General features: G+C 37.1%; 1 protein-coding gene across 3 annotated transcripts; it reads left to right on the top strand.

The window, feature by feature from the left end:
- The first annotated feature begins 668 nt into the window (after nucleotides 1–668).
- tspan11 (tetraspanin 11) lies at nucleotides 669–12,003 on the top strand. Of its 3 annotated transcripts, none has more exons than XM_056749244.1 (9): nucleotides 669–801; nucleotides 2,218–2,309; nucleotides 3,400–3,591; nucleotides 4,903–4,977; nucleotides 5,284–5,388; nucleotides 5,625–5,783; nucleotides 6,460–6,546; nucleotides 8,812–8,887; nucleotides 10,520–12,003. In XM_056749244.1, the coding sequence occupies exons 2-8, from the start codon at nucleotides 2,223–2,225 to the stop codon at nucleotides 8,878–8,880; spliced, it is 774 nt and encodes a 257-aa protein (XP_056605222.1). In that variant the 5' UTR covers nucleotides 669–801; nucleotides 2,218–2,222; the 3' UTR covers nucleotides 8,881–8,887; nucleotides 10,520–12,003. The 3 variants fall into 3 exon arrangements, with proteins under 3 accessions (XP_056605222.1, XP_056605221.1, XP_056605223.1); XM_056749243.1 differs by having other exon boundaries at nucleotides 8,763–8,887; XM_056749245.1 differs by lacking the exon at nucleotides 8,812–8,887.
- The last annotated feature ends 9,041 nt before the right edge of the window (nucleotides 12,004–21,044 follow it).

Raw genomic sequence — 21,044 nt, 5'->3', positions numbered from 1 at the left:
CTTTCATTAATTCACACATGATGGATTGTGTTTTCCTTTCTAATACGGAAAATATTTTGTCACAAGGTGACTGCATTCTTCAAATGAGGTTTTGTCTTTATTAGGTTACTGGGTTTGAAGATTGAAAGAGAATGAAAGTAAGGTCAAGAAAAGCACATCAAGATTTTCACATTAACTGAATGCTTTTGTGCATTCAAATTACAACATTCAAATGATTGTTGTCAAAAGTCTTTTTCAAGAGGTGCATGTAAACACGTAATGATAAATACATACATTCACTCCAAATTGTTCTGAATATGGTTTTATTGATTTATAAAAAAATATTAATGAATTATTATTAATTTATCATGTTTTCTGTTTTTTTTTTAAAGTGAATATCTTGACTGGCAATTTTGTTATAATTCAATGACGTGAAAGTTATGTATTGTAAAATGAACGATTAATTATTTTAGACAGTTTTAATAGTTGAAAATAAGATGGCCTGTTTCTTTCTCAGACCAGCATTCTGCATCCAGCACCATATACCAGAAGTGAATTGATTTTTTTTCACAGTGCGACAGGGCAACTTACTTAAAAGCACTAATACCACTTGACATCCCCTCCATGAACAGCCTTTGAAATGAATAGCTCTGAATTTAATCTCCTGAAATGAAGGGGCGGGCTGAACATTTCCTCCTCACATCCTGCACTGACCCTCCGCTACCCCTGCCAACTGGACACGCGTGGGAAAGCAAGACGCAACAAGCCTTCGGTTTCAGGAAAACGACCTTTATTTTACGTTTCAGAGACGCTTTATTCAAGGTAAGCAACGATGCATGTTTTTAATGCTTTTCTTAGCGTGCATTTGTAGAAAATGACTGGCGCGTGTCCCGAACACGACATGAGAGCAGGTGGTTTTAGAAACAATAAAGTGTGAAAACACAACGTGTCGTTTTGATTTTGTCTACTTATTTAAAGAGGAAGTGTCAAAAGTAGCAAATCTTTGGTGCGTTTTGTGGAATACGTAAGCAAGGCCAAAAGCAGGGCGAGGAAAGAAATTTATACGCACCACATACGCGATGTGTTTTGATACAGCCAGACGGACGTCATTGCTATCAGACAGGCGGAAAAACGCGAATTTTATATATTAAATTATTCGATGTTATTGCTGAAAGTGTTTTTCGAGCATAGGAAAATGAAAATCATCCGAGACTTAATGACGTTTTGTTAAAGAAGAGGAAACTGCACCAAACTCTCATGTGTTGAATTGACCACAGAAAGGTTTGACCCATATGTTCACTTTCAAACTATCTTTAAGTTCAACAATGCGAAGTCATTCCTTTGTTTAATGTCTGTTTTGACAACAACTGTGTTTGTTTTTGTTTTGAACTTTACTATATTTTACGTTCATTTTTAAATGCATTACTATTGGATGTTTTGAAAACACCTCTTGAATACTTGTGGTAACCCATAACAACACAAATAGGTCTCAAATCAACCATTGGCCCCCTAACCAAAAGTAGTTTTTTCATATCATGCAACTTACGCAATGAGGTGAATATATTTGATGCCCATGCAATATAAAATTAATTCATCAGTTTCAAAACTGGAATACTTCTGTGCATTGAAGCCCATCACAACATTAATGATCTATAATTCTTCAGCAAATGCACTCTAAGTAATTGCTTGTGACACATTGAGGCCTTTCTTCATACATTTAGAGCACGTGATTGTCAAATCAATACACCCCCCCTATCATTCTGAACAGCTTGATGGATATTGAAGTAAAAATTTAGGAATATAAACCCATAGAGAGATATTTTTAAGGCTAATTTTGTATTTTGGAAAGTGTCAGGCAAGGTGGCGCGTTCAATATTTTTTTGAGCAGTGTGTTGGTGTGTGTAGTCTTGTGTGTTTGGCTCGGTTTTCAACTGATTCGAGCCAAACACCCTCATTTTAACGGCCATACATGGCTGCTGTTTTGACACGCGACGCCTCCGCAGCGCGCCAGGCCCTGTGACAGAGCATGTCGGTTGTCTGCAGCACAAACTCATGGACCACAGCTTTTAATTAACATGCCACCGAAAAGAACAGCGGTTGACTGCAGTCTTTCCACAAGCCTGTTTATGCCTCCTCTTCCACCTCTGTCTTTTCTATGTTGTTATGTATATACACAAAAGAGTTTCTCTGATATGAACAACCACCATCGTTTAACTTTTTTCTATTCTTGTCTTACAGGAGAGATGGGCAGAATATATAAGGATGAAAAGGATGACTGGATAGCGGTCTGTCTCAAGTACCTCCTCTTTGTTTTCAACTTTCTGTTCTGGGTAAGTCTAAACTTTCCAAATTACACTCCTGTGAATAATGTAAACAGATGGGTTTTCCTTTGTTTGGGCCCAACAGACAGAAGTCTAGGAAATGAGTCAAGAACCTCACCTTCATCCAGAATGCAGAATTATGTTTATTTCTCCACTCCTTTTCAAGAATAATGCAGTTCTTGTTGTGAGGACACAATCCGCTCCTCTAAATAGGACTATAACTTAAATCTTCTTTTGTTTGTGTGTGGTTTGTAAGCAGCAGGGGGGCTGGAGGTGGTTCATAAGACCCTTGGGCTGTTGTTGTTTGAGTTTGGCAGTAAAATGTGTCGAGGAAAGAGATGAGTGTGCTGAAGAGAGGAGTGTTGGAATTTCCTCACCTTTGGAATTGAATGGGTCAGAAAAATGTGTAGGGGTACACCAATGGCTGTTTTTATTCAGTTGCTGCCCTAAGCAAATTAAAACATGGCTAAAAATACCTTTTAACTACTTAAAAACGGAATGTAAATTTATATGAACCATCCTCGTTTGAGGGGCCCCCTTCCTAAAATTTCGAAGTAATCTATCTTTATATATATACATTTATTTTACACTTCTTTCTATCAAGGCACATAGCAAATACATTATATTCTAACTTTTAATATAATGTTAAATGTAAAATAAAATAAAAAATTATAATAAATGTTTTAATGTAGTCATTAATTTGCTTATTTATTTTCTTATTATTTAGTGTGCTATTTCTTTTACAGTTATTCTCTAAACTTTTCCACAGCCCTGTCATTTCCTTGCAGCCCCCTAAGGGTCTTTAAAAAAAACCAGTATAGCCGTTTGTTTTTAGTGTGTAAATAAACCAGGATTTAAATCCTATAAACTCTGTTTTTCTTTGTGCATTGTTGTTGAAAATCAACATTTTGATAATAAAATATAAGGGTAGTAAAACAAATGATGTGTGCACTGTGCAACCCCATTTATGTGATTTCTGCCACAGTTTTTAAACAAACTTTTTTTTGCCTCATGTCTTATCTTAAAGCCCAAAAAACAGATGCATGATATATTTTCGGACAGTATATCATATACATTTTCCTCTCTTTCTCTCTGTCAGATGGGCGGTGGGGTGGTGATGGGTGTCGGTATCTGGACGCTTGTTGACAAAGGAGACTACTTGAGCCTTCTGGCCTCAAGCACATTCGCTGTGTCCGCCTACATCCTGATCCTGGCTGGAGGGCTGGTGATGGTCACGGGTTTCCTGGGATGTTGTGCTGTCATACGAGAGCAGAGGAGCTGTCTGTCCACGGTGAGTGCACATCAATGGATGGCCACTTTGAGAGGGTGTGATTTGATAAAGTCTGTGTATAACGTTTGATCACCCATCCATTTGGATCCACTCATTATTCTATTAACCCCTGGCCTAAATCCGAAGACAATGTGGAAAAGACTGCATGACAGCCCTGACAAATGAGAAGCCAATTCAAGCGAGGGCCTTGTGTGTGTGTACGTTTTTAAAAGACGCGAGGAAGGTTGTGACTGCCACTGCAGCAGTGCTATTTATAGCCCTCCTTTACTCAGATGTATGTTTCTATTAAGGAACGTCACCTCTGTAGGAATTAATGAAGAGGATTTCTATCTGGAGTGTGTCTTATGCTAGAAGTGATTTGAATGCAGCCATTTTGAATAAAGTGAAAAATATATATCTGCATAAGTGAGTACACGCATAGAACAGCTGCCGTAAGGTAAACAGCTGTTCAATGGGCTGCAGTGTTTAAACAACCTTGAACAGCTTCAATTAAATTACTTTAGATGTGTCAGCACTCACGTTGTTGTTTAAATAAACAACATTGCACTTCCTGTCCTTTGTTTTGACCCCTAGAGGATACACGCTGTGTGCGGATGTTTATGCGCTTTCATATGCTGTGTGTATGTATGTGTGTCCTCTAATTTATTCACACACCATTATAAACAAATCCTGTTTTATGGCATCTCCAGGGTACCGGTGTATAATTTGATGTGTTGGTTTGCAAGTATGTAACATTGTTATTCCTTAAAATGAATGGTGATTACAGTATCTTAAGCCTGAAAACAAGGTTGTTTTTGCTGATGAAAAGTAAAGCTATTAGTTTTTTTTTAAATGTTATATACGTTATGCGTGAAAGTTTTGTCCTGCTTGTTTTGATTAAACACTGTAAAAATATTTTGTCAAACTAAAAACGCAGACTTCTCATCTCTGTCTCCAGTAAATTCAGATTTTGTCGTTTGTTTGTCTTCCTCTGAGGAACAACTGTGTCTTCTATTTTCATCTGCCAGACGTCTCCACCTTTATCATCTCTGTGAAAGCGACGTCTAGGAAATATATTTGATTTACTTTATTCCCATGACAGTGCAAACCTTGTTAGGGTTTCAACCAATTTAACTGATTCATGATGTTTTAGAAAAAATACAAAAAATTCTAGAAAATAAATCTGTAAAATGTACAGCAGTACTTATTGATTATTAATTATGGTAACAGTATTTTAACATCTCTATAGAGACTTAATTTAATTGAACTAAATTCAATTTATATATTTTTTGTGTTTTTTTAATCACTTACTGGGTGATTTTTCTTCAACAGTACTTCTCGTGTCTGCTTCTCATTTTCTTTATTGAGCTGGTAGCTGGTGTCCTGGCCTACGTGTATTACCAGAAGGTGAGCGACTGTACATACACACAAACACACCTTTGGTGTTTCTGTGTCCCTTGCACAGTATGCATTTATCCAATGCTTTAATTTAAAATCCACTAATGTATACATTTTATTATGCATTACATGCATTTCCTGGTAATCTAACCCATGACCTTGTTGTTGCAAAGCTCTGCCAGTTGAGCCAAAGAAAAACAAGCAAAAAAACAGTTTTATTATAGTAGGGCAATACCAGAGTGGAACAGCTCCATCTTTCTATTTTTCTTTTTTTAATAATTTCTCTCCTTTATCTCTTTTCTTTCTCTGTCAAAGCTGAGCGAGGAGCTGAAGCAGCATCTTAGCAAAACGATGACACAGAACTACGCTCAGCCCGGGAAAGAGAGCATCACTCTATCTGTGGACAGACTACAGCAGGATGTGAGAAGCTCCAAATCCCAGCATCCATCTGAGCCTTTTTCCCTCTGCATTTTTAAAGCATTATTTGATGAAGCTAAAATATTGTGATTATTTATACTTACACATTTTTATCTTCTATATCATGGTATTAAAAAATGGCAACATATTTAATCCTAATAGCAAATGTATTATTTGTGTGCTTGTTTGATTGAGATTTGAAATAATTAAGAATCAGCCATTTCATCTCCACCCTGTAGTTTAAATGTTGTGGGAGCAACAACTCCTCTGATTGGATGCACAGCGTGTACATCAAGTCCCAGGAGGCAACGTCAAGGTTGGTTCCTGACAGCTGCTGTAAAACCATTACCCATTTGTGTGGAAAGAGGGACCACCCCTCCAACATCTACAAGGTGGAGGTGGGTCTGACCCTGTTAACCTCACATTAATCTTCACACAATAATGCAACACAAGCTCCTTTAAGATTTGTTGGGATTTTTTTCATCCTTTGAACATACACAGTAACTAAATACACCAAAGGGACTGTTCCCGTAAATGTGCTTTAGTGGTATGAGGTAACAGTTTGAGATTTGAGGCAAAGCTGTTGTGATGTTTCCTTGTTTTCTGTGGGAAATACAGTATGCCTGTGAACCATATCATTGTGAAGTCTTTAATATGTCCCTTGGTAGTTATTTGGACCAAGAAACCACATATGTGAGTAAGGCAGGTGCGACTGGTAACATATATGAGCTTGTGAAGTGTGGGATAACAGCACACTTCTGCCAAGTTCATATTATTTGGAAACCGACCTTTTGTATGATACACAATACATTATGACAATGGTTTTACCGGCCTCTTGAGAGCCATTAGCATATTCCATACGTGCTACGTTGTTGCAGTATCAAGACACAGACTCATAAATTACACAAAAAATGCTATGATGATGAAAAATGCAGCAGGATTGAAAATAAATCAAACTAGTCTTCATATCTACATATGAATGTTGTTGATATTGCAGACCTGCTGTAGTGGTACAGTTTTATAGAGTTTGTTTTTTGTAATAGGGAAAGTTAATCATGCTTTTTTGTCTTGCAGGGTGGCTGTATTTCTAAGCTGGAGCAGTTCCTTGCTGATCATTTGCTTATCATTGGAGCTGTGGGAATAGGTGTGGCCTGTTTGCAGGTAAGCCCCTCTCTCCTCTAAAGCCCCTCTTCTTCAGTTGGACGGTGCATTTACAGACATTTCAGAAACTTTTTAAAAAGGAAATAGAAAAGAGCTTTCCTTGTATAATAAAAGATCTTTGGTACAAACCTTGAAAATGAAACAGCGGATCACTGAGGTCTATCTGATTTCGTTCGATAGCATGAAAGCTCGACTAAAATAGCTGATGCGATGACCTGCAGGCAATCGTTTAATGGAGTCTGTTTTTGCATTCAACCGGTAATGCACACAATAGTCCTGTTGGCTAGAAATAGGTGGAGACAGCATTCAATTCTGTGGAAAAGGAGGCGAGAGAATGAAATAAAGAGCTCTTAGCTGTAAGTACAGATCTCACTGCGCAGTTCACTGTGGGGGGGCAGAGGTTCATTGATCTGTTTTCTTGGAATAAACTCTGTATAAGCAACAATGAAATGTGATGCCCGTTCAGACCTTGCAGAATACATTGATAAATTATCTGAACTGGAAGCGACACATCACGATCATAGATGCGAGTCGTGATGATTTATCCCTTTTCTTTTAAGTATTTGATGGTTAGGGTGTTGTGAATTGTATGTATTTAAGTGTGGAAATACAAGAGTATGCTAAACAATGTTTCATCTATAATTTAAATTGAACTGCATTTGTTGTCAATCTGGATGTTGGATTTTTTTTAACTTTTTTATCAGTAGTAGCTTTGATTATCTAAATTATGAATGTTGGAGTGATGTGTGCTATATATTTTTTTCTAAATACGTCAGATGACACATGCAAACTGTATGTGGAATTCAGTATGTAGTCCTGTAAGCTAGTGCCTTTACAACGGCTTCTTCAATTTGTTTTGGCAAAAAATCAACAAGTTATAATACAAGGTTAGCTGCAGAATGCTTATAATAATAAGTATTTATTATTTGAACTGTTGGTTTGGATTTTACAGGCAAGCATGTCAAGTATGTAACTTCAGTTCTCAGTTCAAGCAGAGACAGCTATAGAAAGGCAAAAGTTTTGGATTGAAACTGTAATGATTGACTCTTAGCCCAGAATCTTCCAGTATACAATGCAGCATCAACATTCTAATGCATAGATTTAAATAATTAGATATTCAAGCGCTCCAAGCACGCAGACGTGTCCGGGGATTCAAATTCCTGAAAAATGGGATAACCTTTCGTTGTTGTCTTGTGTTAGTGTTGCAGATATAATGTTTGAGTTTATACAACAAAAATATGTTTTCATAATCGTTTTGAATGTTGGCGGATTGCCTCGCACTGTTCCAATATGGCAGATGACATTTATATAGCGGCCCATAGAAACAGATGCTAATGTGGCATCTAGTTATTCATACCCATGGTCTAATGTGCTTTATCAAAGTAAAAAATTCATGTTTCACTTTTTCACATTAATGTCATTTTATATATATATATATATATATATATATATATATATGGATGTTACAGGATATAGTACAAAAATAATGACACCCAAATGTCCTCTTCGGAACCAGAATATTTAAAGTCTGTGATCTACAACTAGTCAACACAAGCTAAACTAGTTAAAATAACTAAATTCAAATCATTTGTTTTGACAACTGGATTTGTTGTAAAACATGTGCATAGCAAAAACCCTGAACTTTTGTTAAAGTAGTTCAAAACAAACTCTTAAAAGCACACAATGAGCACTTCTGAAACAATGTTCCCAGTATCAAGGTCTCTGGCTGCTGGTCATGTGACCATTTCATCCTGGAAACGTGAAGCTCTGGAGTGATTTTGTGACTAAAAGTATCTCCAGTGTTGAATTACTACAGTGATTATACAATGTAAAAGCCAGAAAAGTGGCCCGAAGCACCCTCCAGATGGTGCGCTAATGAAATTTATCCTCTTCAATGATCTTTCATCATGACTGTCATAATGGCCGTGAATACAGCTCTGCTCTGCAGGATTCATAAACAACAAAGCATTTGCTTATCTTCTCTATATAATCCGAGCATTGTGTCTCTTGTGTAGTTACTTAGGTTTGTTTATGTTTGTCCTTGATGTGTCTGTTTCTCTACTTCTCCCAAATGTTTGTTCTTTAATCATGTTTTGTTTCAGGGATGTCCCGTTTGAATTACAGTATGTTTAATTGTTTTCTTTCTGTCTCTGTCTATTTCTGCTCATGTCTGTGTGCTGTTTGTGTGTGCATACACGTGTTTCCTGTACCTGTAGCTAGTGGGCGCAGTTTTGACAGCCTGCTTTATGTATCTGCTTTATAAAGAAGAGGAAGAAGACTACTCTGACGTTTGATTGGCTAGTGTCCATTTTTGACATCCGAACAGCTATCTGAGGACCAGGTTGGCTGTTAGCGCTTGTATTCGTGTCTGTGTGCATGCCGTTGTGCCACGGTGTTGTCATCCCATGCCCACGCTCTCTGTGAGACATCAGTGTAATGCTTTTTGAATGCTGCATGGCAAACGAAAACAATTCCACAGCTCACATACCATTTCAATCAGGGCATTGAATTATGTTAAATGTTACAAGATAATAGATAAGAATTAGTATTTTTAGACTAAATTAATATATAACCGATCCATATTTTTGACTTCTCATCTTAAAATGTAAAGGCTAGATGCTTTAACTGATGTGAACTTCACCTGCAGTCTGCTGTAAGACCTGAGCGCATCCAGTCTATTTCAGGCTTTTGTATCTTTCCCAATGGACTGTAGGAAAGAAGTGTCAAAGGTTTCCATATATCTGCTCAAGTTACCCAGAAAGTTGCTCATCTATGTGTATCTCAAATTTCTATTATAGAAGCAGAAACGTGCGTGATTAGACCTAAGAAATTATTTAAAAAAAAATTCACATCAAATAAAAATGTATTAACTGGTCATTATGTCAAAAATATTAAATTAGCTTTAATTAGATGAAGTGTTTTGAATAGAAATCCACAACTTATTTCTCAGCTTCAGGTCATTTTAGTTAGATATCTCATTCTGCATTGAATTAAACTTTTTGTCCTTTTAATGGATTTCACAATTGTCTGAATAGTTTGATTTGTGGTTTTTGGGTTTGGAAAAGTCGCTACACTGTTAAAGTGACCCATTCATAAACGTTTTTATACATAATGACTATTTATGAATGCGTCTCATTTTTAAACCATAAGAACGACCACATGGTGACATAAAGATTACAGTTCTCAGTCTGTGTCTAAACCTCGGCCAAACTTCTTGCTGTACCGTTTGTTTTGAATGCACATTTATCGTTCGTCAAACAGCTCAAAATAGATTAACCCATTTCACATTTATGGTTTTCCCATAAAAGTAAATACATTATTATTAGGGGAAGAAAATACTTGAGTTGAACTCAAAGCTCTGGTTTATTTCTGTGTTTGTGGGAAGAATAAGGCTCCATGGTTTTTGCGAAAATGATTGCCCACTAAGTGCAAAAAGTTCTTCAGAAAGATATTGAATCAGAGGATTTTAGAATATGTATTTAGTATACACGTTGTTTGTAAAAGAAAAACGTTTGTTTTGCAGATTGTTTGAATTAGCTACAATTTGCACAAGATCGCCCGCAACAATTGTTTATCCGTATTTGTATCTTTTCTTCATTATGCTTTAACTCACTCCCACACGTGATAATTGACCCGAGTACAACAATACTGCTGCCTCACACCTCGGTTTCCATAGTAACTTTAACTGCTTACCTCTTTCTCAAAGCCTTCTATAAAGAGAGTTTCAACAACTGATACCCAGGTTGGAGGTTGGAGCTCTGTTTATTGAATGTGGTGCTTGTCACACCCCTGCCTGAAGCCACATTTCAATCTCATTCAGTTTATGTTCATTTTATAACCAGAGAGATGCTTTGCTAAATACACGTTGAAAAAAGTCCTTGAAATGTACAGATCAGGTTCCATCATTTAAATGTGTAGGTTTCTGTGGTCAAATATTTATATGATTTTTTTTATTTGTCTCCGTGTGTTGCAGATATGTGGGATGGTGTTCACTTGTTGCCTACACAGGCGAATTAAACTGGACCCATACTGAACACTCGGCACTTAAACAGTATATGCCTTTACCAACACTTCAACATGGCCTTACTACTGTGCCCACTTTAAAATGCATGAGCAAACACAAGGCTTTAAGCTATTAATATAAGGGCTTTCTTTTAACATATGCTACATTTTGTATTATTCCTAAAGGGATAGAGAAACAATTATGGGTCTGGTAAACCCCATAATGCTACGTGTGCTTGAAATAGACATAATGTCAATGTTGCCTTCTTATAATCCTGATGTTCTTTATAAAGTTAAGGAGTAAGCTTTGTCGTGCAGTCAGATATTGAGGAGGCAATTAGAAATGATGTTTATTTTTTAATCATTTATTTTTTACTTTGTGTGAAGTATAATATATTTATATACTGTATGTTGTTTGATTTGATGTTAAGTATATTTAATGTGCTGCTAATCTCAGACAGGCATGTACACCTGCTTTTGGGCACAAAAATACACTGGACCAATGTCAAAAAAGCTTTATAATGCAAATATTTTTTTCTTAAAAAGTGAGGAGCATTAGCTTTGTGGAGAACAAATTTCATAAACCAGAACATTTTGGAAAAGGTCAAACATAAGCTACACATTTAAAAGTGGCAGCTGTATGTAATAAAACCGGCCACAGTCCCTGGGAAAATAATGTCTACACTGTCTTTACCCTTTCGCCTTAAAGCAAACAGAGGACTTTTTTAAAGTGTAATGCTGCTCTCATAAGTGTAGTTGCTTTAAAAGTTTTTCCTTCATATCAGATATCAATTATTTTCTGTCTCATTGATAAATGTAGATGTACTAATATAAATATAACAGTTTGGTTTGTTGCCTAATGGTTTTCTTTTAGTTGGCATGGCAGAACGTTGAATGAACATTTATGAACTTGCTACAAATTGGTGAACTCATGTTAAGGGTCACATCACATAATTTTTTATTGTCTGAGCAGTTAACATCATTGCACTGCCATTTAAATCACAGCTGCAAACTCCTAACGTTGCCACGGCAACATCATCCGCATTCAAATTCAATGTCATTTTGCTTCAAACAGATGGTTTAATGTGATATTTTCTCTTCTTTGCCTTATGCTCAAGACAAATTATTAATGTTTTTAAAATGTCGACAAGCATTTCTGCGCAAACTCATCTCGTATCGAAACTGTATAAAAGTCCAAGAAGATCTTGATTATAAATTTGCATTGTCCCGTTCCATTAGTAGTAATTACTGCACTTGTATCCAGAGTTATATATCAGCACTGTTAAATATTGTGGATTGAACATGTAAAACTTTATGTATATTTTCAGCGTTGCATTGTTTACTCTGATAACAGTAAGTTTACTTCATAAAAGCCTTGCCTTAAGATGGAATTGGAATGAAATTCTTTGATTAATGTATGTTTTTAGAAACTGTGTTTAATAAACTTACAATGTACATGTGTGTTTTACAAGACTTACTGCATGCATTGACACATAATAACCAGGAGATGGAGACAAACGTAAATTGATAACATTGATTTCAGAAAATCAATTGAAAATTCATTCGTCCTCATCTGCTTTTGCTTCATCAAAGAAAAAAGAGAACAAACTGAAAAAAAAAACATTTGCATACAGCTGCTCAGATGCTGATAATATCTTTCATATCCGGAAAATATCCAGATCCAGATTTTCTGCATTTGGCCACATAAAATTTGTGTCTGTTTTCTATCTCTGTCAAATAAGATTTGGATCCGTAATACTTTTCCCATTTTACAAGAAAATGTGTGGGAGTAAATGTCCTTTAGAGATGACGGAAGGTGCGGCAGAAATGTAATTTCATATAGATTTGTGTACATTAGAATTGCAGTTATGAGTAACGCTGACATGGTCCCGGGCTTTTCAGACAGTTTTAATCATGTGCTGACATGGCAGAAGCGCATTATAACAGTGACATGTGACATGTCAATCAACATGTGTATCATTCTCTGTAGATAACTGTCTTATTTTATTAATGTGGAGTGATGAGTGATGAATTGATGTACCTTTGAAACCATTTTTTATTTCATGCGCACTGTGTTTCAAACTACTTTGTGGTTTAAGCAATACTAATGCAATTCATCCAAGACTGAATGCATCTTAAGTGAAGTGATCCCTGCCATTTTCTTTGTTGGACAGCTGTCTCATCGTGAACTGCCAAAGAACATAAAGTTGCCTGTTGTAAATAATGCCAAAATACGCCCTTCCCATCTTGTTCATGTCACAGCCTGAATAACCCGAGCCAAGCATCTGAGCAAGCTTAGCACCCCCTCCCCACCCCTGCTGAACATCACCAACAAGTAAAAGTAAATGGAAGACAGCTGCTGATACATAATGCTCTTGACATCTATCTATCTATCTATCTATCTATCTATCTATCTATCTATCTATCTATCTATCTATCTATCTATCTATCTATCTATCTATCTAGCTACAGTCTCTCTCTCTATCTCTCTCTCTCTCTCTCTCTCTCTCTCTCTCTCTCTCTCTCTCTCTCTCTCTATCTCTCTATCTCTCTCCCTCTCTATCTCTCTATCTATCTATCTATCTATCTATCTATCTATCTATCTATCTATCTATCTATCTATCTATCTATCTATCTATCTATCTATCTATCTATCTATCTATCTATCTATCTATCTATCTATCTATCTATCTATCTATCTAGCTACAGTCTCTCTCTCTCTCTATCTCTGTCCTTCTCTCTCTCTCTCTCTCTCTCTCTCTCTCTCTCTCTATCTCTGTCCTTCTCTCTCTCTCTCTCTCTCTCTCTCTCTCTCTCTCTATCTCTCTATCTCTCTATCTCTCTCCCTCTCTATCTCTCTATCTCTCTATCTATCTATCTATCTATCTATCTATCTATCTATCTATCTATCTATCTATCTATCTATCTATCTATCTATCTATCTATCTATCTATCTATCTATCTATCTATCTATCTATCTATCTATCTAGCTACAGTCTCTCTCTCTCTATATCTCTGTTCTTCTCTCTCTCTCTCTCTCTCTCTCCCTCTCTCTATCTCTCTCCCTCTCTATCTCTCTCCCTCTCTATCTCTCTCTCTCTCTCTCTCTCTCTCTCTCTCTCTCTCTCTCTCCCTCTCTATCTCTCTCTCTCCCTCTCTATCTCTCTCTCTCTCTCTCTCTCTCTCTCTCTCTCTCTCTCTCTCTCTCTCTCTCCCTCTCTATCTCTCTCTCTCCCTCTCTATCTCTCTCTCTCTCTCTCTCTCTCTCTCTATCTATCTATCTATCCATCCAACTATCCATCTATCTAAAGAGTAATGTGCACACAGAATAGTTTACACTGGGTCTGAAACTAATCCGACACGATTATTTGATCTGCTTTGTCCTCCACAATAAATATGCTGGAATGTTTCATTGCCGTGATCAAAGCTCTGGTGAGTTGGCTGTTTAGGCAATAAAATCTGTAAGTGTCAGCGGGACCGGGCCCGTCACACAAGGAAAAATCGTAGAGTGTGTTCCTGTCAGCATGCAGACATGTGTCAAAACCAAAGCAGTCCCAGCAAGAGATGAATGGTGCCAGATGTTGCTTCTTGGATCAGAGCCTGGAAAGATGGCCACCGGACGTCCAACGAGAAGAGCTTTCAATCAGTCTCAATCCACATCGTGGAGCGAATGTCGTACATCTGTCGGTTTCCTTAATTTACTAAAACGAATTAAATTACATTTGTCATCATCATTGAGAAGCAATTATGTTGTTTCAAGCATTTGAGAAGATTTTGTTACATGATTTTCAGTTTCTGTGTGTTATTAATAGGAGTCCCTTCATTCAGTCTCACATTTCTTTGGCCCTTACATAATGCTTTAAGATTTCCTAATGTGCCTCGATCACAAACAGATCTATGCGTACGCTTTCATGTGTTTTACCAGCATTTGTTTGTATAATTTTGTCCAAGAGGATGATGTTCCTCGCCATATGCTCCATAACCAGAGCTGTAAAGTACTTGAGTCATTTTACTTAATTAATCTACTTAAGTATTATTTTAGGGGATCTGTACTTTACTTGAGTACAATTAAAAAGGAATACTTGAACTTTTACTTATTCACATTTTTAAAGAAAAAAGTAATTTTTACTCCTTACAATTTTATTTATACTCAGAAAGTACTCTTTTTTTTTTTTAAATCTCGCTTTCCTCTATCTTCATTTACTACTAACCAACTGAATTGCGCTGATAGTTTAATTGAAATGTTATTCATTCAGCCAATGAGATTCGTTTTAACATTCAATTAAATTGGCCAGACATGTTCATTGGTCCTTTTGAAGTGACGTCTTGTCACATCAATTACCACAATACACAGCAACTTGACCTGAGAGAAATAATCCATGGAAGAATATGCAAATTCAGTTCAAAACCCAACACAGGATCAAGAGTCCCCCTTGACCTTGTTGTAGTGGAATGAATTAGGATTCGTATAAAATGAAGTGTGTTCTTTGTCTCCCACTCACTAAGGAAAATCTGCCAATTTTGATTTATAATTTTGAAAATCAGCTTCTGCTGAAGTTAAACCAGAGGTTTAACAACCTTGTGTAGCATGTGATGAGAAAAAAGTTGATCTTGCACTTCAAAAAATCTCTCCAACAAAGAAGGTTCAGGTGACAAAGAGTGCACTTTATTTGCACAAGTCAAACAAAGTGAGATGTTCCCCCAACAGCATCCTAAAACATCTGAAATTGGATGTTTTCCAGCCTGTTATAGTGAAACTTTTAAGAGGTGTTTATCCTTCACAACCAGTCAGGTAAATTCCTGTTATCTCTTATTTTTTATCATCTGATGTTTCTTGTCTACTACTATTATTTCTAGACAACAAGGTTTGTACCTAATGGAGAAATTTTAACCGTTACTTGTGTTTTTTTAAATAACTACCTCTATAAAGTATCATAAGTTTGACATATGACATCATCAAATATTGCTGTATCTAGGTCAGGCCTCTGAAACATCACTGGATTTTGCATTACTGAAATTTGTGCTATACTTTTTGTTAAAATTATTAAAAATATATTTATGTAAACAATCATTGCTTAAGTATTTTGATTCTAACATTTAATCCTCATCATCATCATATATTCATTTGTAAACATCTTTTGTTTAGTGTGATTTTAGAGTATTCTACCAACACATCAATGTTATTATCATACCTATGAATACTTTTTAAACTTGGGTTAATAACAGAGCCCAATGTAACACAAGATATGCCAAAATTATGCACAATACATGTTGCATATTAGAATTGGAGTGTCTTACATACAATCAGTTCTAAAGCAGGAGAAAACATCGCACGTGGTTCATTCACTTCATATTGTGAAAGATTAAAGGCTTGAACAAAAATCTCTAGTGTCACGTTTTACTCAAGTAAAATTTGAATGTGGTACTCGAGTATGTTTCTGGCCAGATACTTGCACTTAAGTGAAATTGAGTACTTTTTACGCTTCTGTCCATAACACATTCATCTCTCATTGAGTAAGTTTTTCCATTGTTAACAAAACAAGCAACAAGATGAACTAAACAGAAAATCAAACCTGACACCCTGTCTTAATTTCCCGTTGATCAAAAACTCTCTAAGCCATTAAACGAGAACAAACACTTTCTCACACTCCCAATGAGGCACTGATGTTTTGCGAAACACACTACTAAACCGCAAGAAAATGTCAATTTAATTGTAAAGGAAAAATGTAGAGAGTTGATAAAAGCCATAAAGATATTTGAACTGTTTGTCTAAACCTTGATCTTGGGCCGACTGTAAAAAATGATGTGAACGATAACCTGCGTCACGGTAGCACCGTGCAGGTACTCACGTTGGTGTTCCATGTTTGTTTCGTGATTAAAATAAGATTTTAAATGTTAAACAACGGTGGAAACATGTTAAGATGTTATATTTTAAAGCAATATTATTTTACGATCGTCATAGCTGATTCCCGGTGAACCTTTTCATGAATGGCCGGCGATTATTCAAAGAGGTCGTGTGCTAGTCCCGTGGTTATCAAATCAATGTAGGCCTACATAAGCTTAAAGGCAAATACAAACATTTCGAATTCAGACAGTTTAAAGGCCCAAAACTTGACTATTCAGTGGTAAAACCAGAAAAACAAAAACTTGGGGACTTTTGGAGTGTTTATTTGATACATTTCTGAGAACACACTGGCTTTGTTGTTTTATGCTTTTTTATGTTACAACACAACGTTTATCCATCTTCATAAAAGATCTGATTTTGTAAGTGAAATTAATATGCACCTACTAGTTTTGTCAATTTGTTTTGTTTGTGTGTACCTGGCAGTGAGGTTCGTTTTAAAACTTATATGGTAGGCCTACCGTATTGCTCGTGGTTTAGATTGTCAATTAAAAATATTTTTGCATTTGTTCTGTTTTGGAAACAAACAATTTAATGATTGCGTGTTTTCTGACATCAACAACTTGTTATTTTAAAAGCAAATGCAAGGCTTTTAAATAACCAAAAAGGCCACGAAATATATCATTTTAACTTCAAAAGCAGTTTCCTTGTCTACTGAATGGTACACATCTTTAGTCAAGTGATTTACATTTAAAAGTAGTTCTGTTTTTTAAACAATTTTTTTTCAGTGGAATGTTGGCAGTAAATAAAGATGACATTTGTTTATTACCTGGTTTGTATCCTGAATGGAAGAAAAGTAGCTTAAACCGAGTTGAAAGGTAATGTTGGCATGAAAACCCACAAACAAAGACGCGGAACTCAATTTGTCAAGGGCCACATCACAAACCTGAACTGTTTTTCAGAAAATCTAACATTTAAAATGGCTCTTTCAAACATTTCAAAGCTGTGTATTCCTTTATGTCAAACTCTGCAAAACAAGACTGCAGGAAAAGTCTGTTGACAGGAACGTGTTCTCTGTGAGCTAAACAGTTTAATGCTCAGAGCACATATGAATATTTGTGGAGTGTTCTGCTTTTGGTGTTGGGAAACCAAGGAGGATCTTTCATAAAAATACGTTCCTAAGTGAATAATGTCTACAAATTAAAACTTTCCACTTGTTTGTATAGGAAGATCCCCTATTTTTTTCAGTTTTGTGTGCCTGGTGTTGTTTGCACTAGTGGGTTTGTCCTCTTAATGTGCATATCTCAAGTTGGTTTTGCTCTCTCTGGTATCTTTTGGCGAAGTGGTTTCCAAACCAGAGTTTTAAATAATCATTCACCAGCAGTTGTTGTGTACAAGACTGGTGACAGGATGACCTCCAGATAAAGGTGAACCTTCCCATAATTTGTCTTTCCCCATCATATCACTCGATATCTTGTAACCCCTGACTGGAAACTGTGGTAACCTTTGTTGCCATGTCACTATCTAAGGGGAACTGCAAATGTGTTTATGTGTCAGTTTGTTTGCGTGTGTGTATAAAGAACTCTGGCTGACTTGTGCCTTTGCATACCATTGCACGCAGATCTTTTTCCCACTGCACCGCGGTCGTGCCGAGCATAGCAAGACCCTCAGACCGTCTCTCACACACATGCCTCACATTACGACTGGCGTCTTCACCGTTCACAGCGAGTGTGGGTCTGTGTCTGGTCGTGGGATGTGATGGTGGTCGCATAGGGCTCTAAACAATCCACTTCTTGGAAAGTGTGTGTGAGTTTTAGTGGTTGTGGCCACAAATCAATCTACAAAATGGCTGATGAAGTAGTGGTCTTGTAATTTGCAATACCCCTGAGATCCAGCAGAGGACACTGCTAGTCCAAAATCATTAGCTTGAAGCCTTTTTTAAAGTATGGTGATGGTATTTCAAATATTGTTTTGGGAGTTGCCTAACCTTTTACTATTTTAAGGGCAGTAAAAATGGAGATCTATTTTTATGTTCATTAATGTCATCTTATTCTAAAGAAAAAAGTTCAGAACTGCGAGCGGTGTGGTCGTGTTATTTTATCGTCCATAGAAGAAAATTACACAGGACCGCTCCTGTGGGGAAATATGCCCACGCAAGTGCTAAAGACTGTTAAAATTCCCAAGTTGCTTAACACTTCACCCCTGAAACAAGCCAGTTATGAATGACAAATAATTTGCGGTAAATAATTAAGCAGATTATGAGAGAGGAAAGCGATAGGAAAACAGATGCAGGGGGCTAGGTCGCATGGGCATTAAGACAAATCACCATGACGACAAGCCTTTAAGTGCGTAGATCCAAATGCCGCTTGCCAAGTTCCGCTCTGAAACATCTAAGCCATGAGTGTGCTTTCGTTTGGATGACAGCGTTCTTCAAGAGCAAAACCACAAGGACATTGTTGCAATTATTCATATCGCTGAAGTCTCTGGTGTCATTAACTAGATTTAGAGAAGTTGGTGTTGATTTCAATAGCCAGATCGCCTGTTCTCGCGTGCCTTCCATGTGGCGTGGTGTTGTTGAATAAGTTATGTATGGCCATATGTACAGCGTGTTGGGGTGCTGGTGCAGTCGACCTCAGTGGACATCCATAACTGGATCATGTTCAGAGTTAACCGACTGGTTGTCCTGCAGTCCAAAACCACTCATTTATACTGGATGAGGAGAAATCCCATATGGCCCAGTGCAGTCCGTTCCAGCCCGCTTTGTAACCTCACTGATCGAGTTTTAAGAGTATTAACACTTGAATGTGCTTGGCACCAGCCATGTGACATATTCACGCCTCTCGACCGTATTTTCCGCCCCACGGGAAATGCAACTGGCCTGTAATAAATCTTACAATTACACAATAGAAAATGCAGAATATGTAAACAGGATTTTTAATTGGAAACACATTCGCCTTTTTGCAGCCGAGCAATGGCGGCTTTCGGTAATGTCTATACAGACTGTAAATGAGTAATTGCTCGGCTTCTTACAGCCTGTCTCCATTTTTTACATTCTTGACAGCTCACTAAGGAGAGAGAGAAAAAGAGAGGCTGAGCATTGCTCGCGCGGGGTCTGCGATGACCCCTCTTGCAAGCACAACCCGCCGGGACGCCGAGTGAAGGCTTATTATTTTCAACAGGGGGATTGGGAGAAGGACAGGGAAAAAGAAAAAACGAAAGAAAATGAGATGGGGGGTCCCAGGTGAAAGGGGACCTAGAGAAGCAGATGATACTGCAGGCTTGCTTCATCCAGTTTGAGAGGGCCATTTGGCCCCGTGCCCAGACGGAGGTCCGCAAAGCCCTGATGCTTCATGTATGCGATTGAAGATTCTCACAGATTTCCTTTAGCAAATGTGTTTCTGATAAGTCAGAACAGAGATTACATCCACTCCCCACATCCCCGTGCGGGCATCTCCAGCAGCTTAAAAGAAAAACGCAGCCAAAAATCAAGAGAGAAAATAAGTTGTGTTCTCCACAATGAAGAAACTATTGAAATAACATGATTTTTGACATTTCCATGAGAATTTTTGGCTTTTAATTTACAATATTCTGATGAATACCTTAATTTAGATTCATGTTGTCGTAATGTGTATTTTAATATACAGTACGATTTCATTTCGTCTGTATTACAGTTAAAACAAATACGTTTGCTTTCTTACTGTAAATATTTTGCCAATAATTTTAGTGTATACTTCATCATAGTTTTTGCACAATAGTAGAAAAACATATTACAGTATGTGCATACTGTAACAATATGCATTACATTTTAAGAATATAATATAACATCGCAAAACATAAGTTGAAGGCATCGTTCTTTAATCAACATTTTTTTTTAGACGCAAAATATAATTTCTTATTTTTCTGTTTTGATTTTAACAAAAAAATTGCCCCATAGTTATTGACAGATTTTTTGTTATTCCCCCTCTCAATGTACTCTCCAGCAATCGCAGCCTCTTATGACAGAGAATGAAAATACGGGGTCAACATTTTGCGTTTAGAAGGCTAGATGGTTCTGCCGTTGCTATGGACACAGCGCTGCTGAATGATTCGCCCATTGTGTTAGGCTTCTTTAAAAGTGATGCCGTAAAGAGGTTTATTGATGTGTTACATGTACAAATTCATCTTGCTGTCAGTTGAATTATCATTTATAAAGAGATCCGTCTATTTGTCGTGCAGATTTGTGTTTGTGTGCGGGGGGATGTTTCATAATCAGAGAATGCTTTGTTAAGTGTTGAAGCATATGATTTGAGCTTGGCAAGCTGCACTTTAATTTCACTTTTGTAGCGTCACACGTTCAGTAACATTGTTACTTCAGCTGTGTGCTCGAAAGAAAAGCCAGCAAAGGAGTTAAGACAATCTTAAACTTAGAAGCATGGGAAATTACTTTGGCATTCGGTAGTTCCTTGGCCAAGGGTTATGCCCTTCCCCTCGCTTTTCCAAGCCAATAGAATTGATGGAAGCGACGGCATTGGTCCTAAGCCTTGTCACTCAAATCACTTGTTCATGGAAGGAATTATGTACTGGTAAGTTTGCCAATTTTAAGATATGGAAAATACAATAAGATCCTAACCGGACATCAGGGCATCTGGTATGCCCCATCGCAGTCAAACCTTTT

The sequence above is a fragment of the Triplophysa dalaica genome, chromosome 5, assembly GCF_015846415.1.
Source record: "Triplophysa dalaica isolate WHDGS20190420 chromosome 5, ASM1584641v1, whole genome shotgun sequence".
NCBI lineage: Eukaryota > Metazoa > Chordata > Actinopteri > Cypriniformes > Nemacheilidae > Triplophysa > Triplophysa dalaica.
The sequence above is the reverse complement of the archived record's forward strand: the minus strand, read 5'-3'. Positions and strand labels throughout refer to the sequence as shown.